Below are 8,858 nucleotides of genomic sequence, written 5' to 3'. Positions count from 1 at the left end.
AATTCATAATTGCTAAGTCATGGAAGAAGCCCAAGTGTCCATCAACCCATGGATCAATAAATTATGGTATATGTATACCATGGAATATTATGCAGCTTTAAAGAAAGATGGAGACTTTACCTCTTACATGTTTACATGGAGCTGGAATATATTATTCTTAGCAAAGTATCTCAAGAATGGAAGGAAAAGTATCCAATGTACTCAGCCCTACTATTATATAGCCCAAGAAGAAGGGGAAAAAGGTGAGGGAGGGAAGGGGAGGGAAGGGGGAAAGATGGGTGGAGGGAGAATAATTGGTGGGACCACACCTATGGTGCATCTTACAAGGGTACATGTGAAATTTACTAGGTGTAGAATATAAACGTCTTAACATAATAACTAAGAAAATGCAGTGAAGGCTATGTTAACCAGTTTGATGAAAATATTTCAAATTGTATATAAAACTAGCACATTGTAGCCCATGATTGCATTAATGTACACAGCTATGATTTATGATTTAATAAAAAAAAGAAATAAGTCTTAATAAAAATCAGTGTTCAGTAGCAGCAGCCTTTCTGCAGTCATATACCTTGAGTGTACTGCAGCACATCAGGTGTTTTTGCTTATTTCCCCAGTAAGCCTGCAGCACACAACTATTGAAAGAGATGTATAGGGAACTGATTATAAAGATTATATAAAGCCGCCTCTCCCCATTTCAGGTAGCCTGGAATATCTGATATGTGACTTTTCACCAAGGTTAACTCTGTGCCTCTATAATATGACAATCTGTCATAGAACACAAGAGCAAAACCTAAATGTGAAGTGAGTATTCACAAGAAACATGTCTTCTTTTCACATTTTCACAAGAAAAGTGAACTACCATCAACATATTCTTTAGTTCCAGAAACTGCTTTTTAAAAATAACTTTCATTTTAGCTTTAAACAAACTTTATAGAATTAAGATGGTGAATTATGATTTGTGAAGAAAGATAATTTTTTTACACATATTATGATGATATTTTCATGTAAAGAAAATACATAGCCAGAACTATCTTATTCTGTATACTGTTTTCAGTTTGAGGTTGGTAAAAGACAAAGAATGTCTCACTGGCAGCAGGATTTATTCAGAGAACAATGTCACACTGAGAACAGCTGTGCTGGTGACACAGTTTTACCACCCACAAAAATAGTTCAAAGGGCTCAAATACAACTACATCATTAACAGATCTTCAGAAACTGTAGTCTATCAGTAAAGTCAGCTGCTCTTGTTACGTACCAGAAAAATACTTATTAGGACAGAATCAGAAGAGCACAACTTGAAGAGGTTTCATCTTAGACCTGACTGTATCTGAACTGCCGCAGAGAGAGAGAATAGGAAGGAAATATATAAACCTGGAATATTATAAAAATAAAATATAACATTTTCTACTCTTTGAATTAAAAACAAAACAAAACAAAATGCTACTCTGCATGGAAAAGAACAGAAGATTAGCCTGTTGGTAAAGTTGGTAATTACCCTCTATTCATAAAGAAACAGGAATTTTTGGATTGCTAGCATCAAACTACTATTAGATGGAATAGCTAATAAAGCAAAATGAAATTTGTCCGTATATTATGCAGAGTGATTTAGCACTCACATAAATATTAATAAACCACTGATACCATCAGGCTATTTATTGACTTGTAAATATTCATTATTTAATACAAAATTTTAATAGAGTTTTGCATTAAATGTAGTTTCCCCAATATGGCCTACATAGGACTAGTGCCAAGGAATTATCCATAAAGACATTAATAAGTGCAGGCACAGAGCACTGGAGACTAGTAATGTTCATTAGCACATTGCAGAGTCCATGAAATCCTTCAGTAGAGAAGCCAGTTTAATGCAGTTTAAACCAGTATTGCTCAAAGAGAACTAACAGGACACTTCATTCCCAAGATGAGTTATTAAAGCACTTAAGGAAATACTAATATAGACACATATAAAGTGTCTTAAAGTTTAGATCACATTATATACATATAATTGGTATCAAATTATGAACATTACGAGTATTCTTTAGGTTGTTGTTTAAATTATATTTTTCTTTCTCACTATTTAATTTAGGGGAATAAAAGGATTCATTCAAGAGAAACAATTTCTGCCTGGGAAGACAACGTAAAGTCATCTTCTATTCCATATGGATGTTTAAAACTTCTCATTCTGCCTCCACAACTCTTGCCCGTCACCCCAACCTGCATGTCCAGTCCACCCCAGCCTCACAAATTCTGTCTTCTGCACTGTCCTCAAGCCCACTTCAGCCTTCCCTCCCTACAGTCACTGTCCTAGTGTGAACCACCATCCGCTTCGCCCAGATGCCTGACAGCCTCCTGTTAGGTCTCCCTAGGAGCATTCTTTATCCCATACACTGCAGCCAAAATCATCTTTTAACACTTAGAAATATTTTCTACGTGCCAAGAATATATTTCTACAAATAAGGCAGGAAGAATGACAAAGTCAGGAACCATATAATTACCAACAGTTTAAGAAATGAAATATTTGTAAGACTTCTGTGGTACCATTCCTTGTTCCAGAGGTGTCTGATTTTGTACTTAAAATTTCCTCACTTTTCTTTGCAGTTTTACTATATGTGTGCTTCATTCTGTGTGACTTTGAACTTTATATGAAAGTACTAATGTGATTCTTCTGAAATTCTTTACTATACCTTCTGCCTATTAGGTTCATCATCTGTGTTCCTCAATTTCCACTGCTGAATATTAAGTATTCTAGTTGATGAATATTCATGAATTATTTATCTATTTCCCTGTTGACAATCATTTGGGTTCTTTCCTGAACACTTCCCAACTCCCCCTCTATCCCCGCTCCCTTTTTTTTGGCCATCTACAAACAAGTGCTGTTATATATCTTTATATTTATAACACATGGTTCAGAAAAGTATACCTGATTGAGAAAGTACAAGCTTTCTCTAGATTATACAGGGAAGTTCAACTGCTGGGCCATAGGATATGTCCACATTCAACTTTCATAAGTAATGCCAAACTATTTCACCAAGTGGTTGCACCAATTTATACTTCTACCTGCAGAACAGAAGAGTTCTTGGGACTCCACATCCTTGCCAAAGTTTGGTATTGTCAACCGTTTAATTTTTTGCCAAACTTCTGAGGGTAGAACATACTGAGAGTATTGTAATATGGCTTTTTTTTTTTAAGAGACAGAGTTTCACTTTATTGCCCTCGGTAGAGTGCTGTGGCGTCACACAGCTCACAGCAACCTCCAACTCCTGGGCCTCAGCCTCCCAAGTAGCTGGGACTACAGGCACCTGCCACAACACCTGGCTATTTTTTTGTTGTTGCAGTTTGGCTGGGGCCAGGTTCAAACCCACCACCCTGTAATATGGTTTTAATTACCATTCCCTGATTAATACTGAGGTCACCTTATGTGGTTTATTGCACATCCACATATCTTTTGCCCGTTCAAAGCACTTTAAAAATATATCCTTCTCCCAGATGGTAAATTTTACATTATGGGTTATTTACCACAATGAAAAGAAAACGAAAAAAAATCCTTTTCCAGTTATATGTGTTTCAATAGCTACTTCTAATCTACAGCTTTTCTTTTTTGCTATTTTTTACATGTTTCTTTGATGAACAGATTTTAATATCAACTTAATATTTCAATTTTAAAATTTTAATATAGTTGAATTTATTGGTCTTTTGCTTTATGTTAAGTGACTTCTGTATTGTATGCAGATGATCTCTGATTTGCCAATATTTGACTGAAAGATTTTTCAACTTTATGATGTTATGAAAGTGATATGCATTCAGTAGAAACCATACTTCAAGTACCCACACAATCATTCTGTTTTTCACTTTTAGTAAAGTATTCAATAAAGTACATGAGATATTCAATACTAATTATAAAACAGGCTTTGTGTTAGATGATTTTTCCAAACTGTAGGCTAATGTAAGTGTTCTGAGCACATTTAGGGCAGGCTAAGGCCTGATATGTCCAGTAAATGAGGTATATGAAATGCACTTTCTACTACAAAATTTCAACTTATGATGAGCTTATGAGGACAAAACTCCACCACAAGTCAAAGAGCATTCACATAGAAAACATAAGATACTGGTAATAAATATAAAAAAGACCATCACAAGAAATTCATTTGCATCATCTTCCAAAATTTTAAAGCTTTACTTCTCACATTTGTGTGCAGTGTGAGACAAAGATGCAATTTTATTCTTTTTTAATATGGATAATCAGTCACTAAAGCGCCATTTTTAAAAACTGTTAGGTGGCTCATGCCTGTAATCCTATACTTTGGGAGGCCAATGTAGGAGGATTGCTTGAGCCGCAAGAGAGTTTGAGGTTGTAGTGAGTTATGATGATGCCACTGCACTCTAGCCTGGGCAACAGAATGAGACCTTGTCTCAAAAAAAAAAAAAAAAATGTGTTTGTTCTTTGCTCACAGACCTACAGAATCACCGAGTCTATATTCAAGAGTCATTAACGTGCTGAGTCTGCTCTGGGCTCTGGTCCTCTTTCATTGTTCCATTCGTCCATCCCTGTCCTGTGTCTACTGCCTTAATTCCTGCAGCTTTATCTGAACCCTGAGTGGGCAAGTCTACCAACTTGCTGCTGGTCTTCAAAACTGCCCTGGCTATTCTTGGGCCATTGTTCTTCCACATAAAAATTGTACAGATTATTAGGCTCAAGCGAAAAAGCAGAATTATGTTAGCATTATATTATAGTAAATGTTTAATTAGGGAAAAATGAACTTTTTTGATATAAAACCTCCTTTCATAAATAATGGTTCAGTTCTTTACTTATTTATGATTTTGAAAATATCTTTCAGTGAAGTTTTGTTATTTTCTACATGAAGGTAATATACTTCAAAAAGATTTTGTAGTAGGTACTTTGTACATTTTGTTGCCATAATGGTATCTTTAAAATTCTTTTCCAGTCTGTTATTATAAATAGTGATGAAATTAATATTTATATATTCATTACTTACCCCCAAAATGGGAATATTTCTTATTAATTTTAACAACTTGTCTATAGATGACTTTGATTTTATCAGTAGACAATCAATCATTGGCAAATAATGACAGTTTTGCTTTTTCCCTTCCAATGCTTACATCTTTTGTTTCCCTGTCTTACTATCTTGATGATCGTTTCATTGAAGAAATACAATGAGCATCCTGGCCTTATTCTTTATTTTTATGGGAACGTTTGTTAAAGGCTTAATTTAATAAATGAAATTGACAAATGAAGAAATACAGAAGATTCTAAGTGGGAAGAGTAGAATATTTGTGTAAATCTCAATAAAGTCTCAGACATTAAAAAAAGGATAAATCTCAAAATAATGTCTTCCCTAAACATAGCTATGGTTCTTCTAAACACCTCCTAAAACAACTTATAGCTACTAAAGATGAATTGGGGAAATAATTCTAGAGGAGAGGTAAATCTCTGTGTTTTCTCAAAAGGAACTAGGACAAGAATAGTGGACTTAACATCATCCATCCTTTTAAATTAAAAATGATGTCTGCGGTGGTGCCTGTGGCTCAGTTAATAGGGTGTTGGCCCCACATACCAAGGGTGGCAGGTTCAAACCCAGCCCTGGCCAAACTGTAACAACAAAAAAAATAGCTGGGCATTGTGGCAGATGCCTATAATCCCAGATACTTGGGAGGCTGAGGCAAGAGAATCGCCTAAGCCCAAGAGCTGGAGGTTGCTGTGAGCTATAACACCATAGCACTCTACTGAGGGCAACAAAGTGAAACTCTGTCTCTTAAACAAATAAATAAATAAATAAATAAATGACATCTGGATGTTGATTCAGAATTTGGTTGCCATTATTACTTAACCTTTATATATTAAATGAATACGTAGAAAAATGCAAACAGTAACAAAGTCTGAGTTCTCATCTTAAAAAAAGGCATAGCTTTAAATATATCATTACTATATTTGTGATAAAGAAAGGCAAAGAACAAGCAGCTCAGTCAAGCTGAAGTTCTGCAGCTTTGAAGAGTATCCACTTCCTCTTCATTTTGGTCTTCCTGTGACTTTACTACTTACTGGGCATGTTTTAACTACGTGGAGTTAAACTCACATCCACATGAATTATGGAGTAAGCAAAGAATATATGATAAGCACAAAAACATACATGTCCCAAAGCAGATGAATGGGGCCATCCATGTTTTATATGCTGGAAAAAGCTACTAAAATCTAGGCAATTGTTATAATTGTTATTATTTATTCCTTGAATGAATAGTTATTCTTATCACCACAATTTTTTACTAATACAGAGCTTAATAGTAAATAGTATTACATATTAGAACAAATATGTAAAATCAAAACTAGGTAGTTAGCACGACTAACATTACATATCTGGAACAGATGATTAAGCTTCTAAGATAATCAATAAAATGAGAAAAAGCATTATGAAGATAAAATACCCTGTTACTTTACTTGCCTGGTAAATATGAACTAACCCAATGCACATTTCACTGTTAGGACCTGAACATTTAGCAGACAATTACTGTTTTTGATTAACTTCATCTCTTAGCACAACATACTCTGCTATCTAATTCCTGTAACAAATAAAACCACTTGACATTATGCTGTCTTTTATAGTTTACAGAGCACTTTAAAATTATCTTTCTTTCTCCTAGATGAGGCTAGAAGGACATAAATCTGGACCTGCTTGTAGCCTTCATACTACCCAGACAGGGGAGCCGCCCTAAGAAAATTACTGCTGAGAAATGAAAAGGAAGAGGAACATTTCTAACAATATTATGGGAGACTTAGATACAACTTACCTGAATATCCCTGGCACTTTTCAGTTAATATACTCAATAAATTCCCTTTCCTGCTTAAACCCTTATGAGTTGGGTTTCTACCACATGCAACTGAGAGAGGCCTGGGTAACAGACAAGAGTCAGACCCAGTGCTAAATGCACCAGCCAAGACTTTTCTCTCACTAACTCTAGCTTCCTTACAGAAACCCGGAGTAACGAAAAAAGCTTGAGAATGATTTTGAGTACCAACACAATCACTTAACTACCTAAATGTTCTCAGATAATACATATGTTATACACCTCAATATAAGCCCCAAATATGAGACTATTATCTCGTTTATAAGGTTTTTTGAGGTTCAGCGCCTGTAGCTCAAGCAGCAAGGGCACCAGCCACATACACACGAGTTGACAGGTTCGAATCCAGCCTGGGCCTGCCAAACAACAATGACAACTATAACCAAAAAATAGCAGGCATTGTGGCGGGCCCCTGTAGTCCCAGCTACTTGGGAGGCTAAGGCAAGAGGATCGCTTAAGCCCAAGAGTTTGATGTTGCTATGAGCTGTGACACCACAGCACTCTACCCAAGGCAACAGCTTGAGACTCTGCCTCCCAAAATAAATAAATAAATAAATAAATGGTTTTCTGAGAGCTAAATTACAGCTCTTTTCCCAAAGCAATTAGAGCCTGGCATCTAGAACTCAATAAATGGTAATAATACTCCTGCTTTCTCCCCTGATGTGGTACTAAAAAGATATATAAAACATCTATTATAATCCCTGGTACAATAAAAGACACTCAATAAATATTATTTCTCTTTGCAATGAAAATGATTCAGGATTGGTAATCATATTTATTTTATATCACTATTTTTCTCATTATAGAAAAATAAAAAGAGGGTATAGACCAGTGGTTCTGTCACAACCCACAGAAACTATATTAAAGGACCACGACATTATAGAAAGGCTGAGAACCACTGGTATAGACAAACTCCAACCGCCTTTGTAATCCTCCCTTTCCTAGGAATGTAGAAAACCATCGTGAAAGGAAGGAAAATAAGGACATGTAAATACATGGTTGGAGACCATTAAGTGAACCAGGAAATTTCTAGCATCTGCCCCACAGGAGGCTTCCACATAAATGTGGGATTTCCAGTCATCTAAGGGGAGAGATGATCACAACCTACAGAAATACTTGCAGAGCCATATTCAATTGCACACAACAGAATCAAAATCTTGGACTCACAGTATTTGGAACATAAGGTAAGCCGTAGAATTTCTCTTGTGTTTCCTTGAGAATGTTTGTGGTTGACGTCCTCAGGGGATGCTTACCATGGTAGATTTGATCCAGAGTGGCATAAAAGACCTAGACAGAGGAAAACACCTATTTAGTTTTGGAGTCCATTCTCCCATCTCAGATGTAGTAGACCAAGGACAAAGGTACCACAAAAAAGGTTATATACATCACAGTTGAAAATGTTCACAAAAATAAACTTATATACTTTCAGATGTATTTCATACCACATCTGAGATTATGTTCAAGCTCTCAACTTTTTCATGATTGAAGATATTACACAAATTTGAACCGTATCTATAAGGTAATCTTTATGTACAATGTAGCAAATTAAATTTGTGACCACAAAACTGGAATGTTGCCAGAATATATATAGTTAGAAATATGGAAAAAAAATAAAAGAGTTACATCTTGTGACCCCCTGAATCTAACAGATCTATTTGGTTTCTTATTGGAATCTTGATATATCTTAAATGAAAGAAACGAAATGGTCAGAATCCTAGTTACGTGATACAAGTCAAGAGAAAATTTAAATAGATGAGCTGAGGATAGAGAAAAGAATAGCAACCTAGCTTCTGGCAAGCACAGATGTTAAAAAAAATTCTGATGCAGCTGCTGGAGAATTTGAAGCTAGACCCCAATACTTGGCATCAGGAAGCACAAAGGAAACAGATGGGGAATTGGGGGCAATTGTGGCTCAACTAGGTGAGCAGGGAAGAAGAATCATATACCTCTGAATACAGGATACAGACCATTGAAACATAGTAGGAGAAGAAAGCATTAAATTAAGT

At 35.6% G+C, this 8,858-nt stretch overlaps 1 protein-coding gene across 4 annotated transcripts in view; it reads right to left on the bottom strand.

The window, feature by feature from the left end:
• The window catches only part of MIPEP (mitochondrial intermediate peptidase), a 178,349-nt gene that overhangs the window by 70,386 nt on the left and 99,105 nt on the right, over positions 1–8,858 (bottom strand). For all 4 annotated transcript variants that reach the window (XR_002775000.1, XR_002774999.1, XR_002775001.1 and 1 more), the window contains exon 16: positions 8,020–8,139. Coding sequence is in view for 1 of the 4 variants with exons in the window: in XM_003796717.2 (XP_003796765.1) it covers positions 8,020–8,139 (120 nt within the window). In the remaining 3 variants the exon portion in view is untranslated. The remainder of the gene's footprint in view (positions 1–8,019; positions 8,140–8,858) is intronic.

The sequence above is a fragment of the Otolemur garnettii genome, unplaced genomic scaffold (genome assembly GCF_000181295.1).
Source record: "Otolemur garnettii isolate 467f Iridium unplaced genomic scaffold, OtoGar3 scaffold00106, whole genome shotgun sequence".
NCBI lineage: Eukaryota > Metazoa > Chordata > Mammalia > Primates > Galagidae > Otolemur > Otolemur garnettii.
The sequence above is the reverse complement of the archived record's forward strand: the minus strand, read 5'-3'. Positions and strand labels throughout refer to the sequence as shown.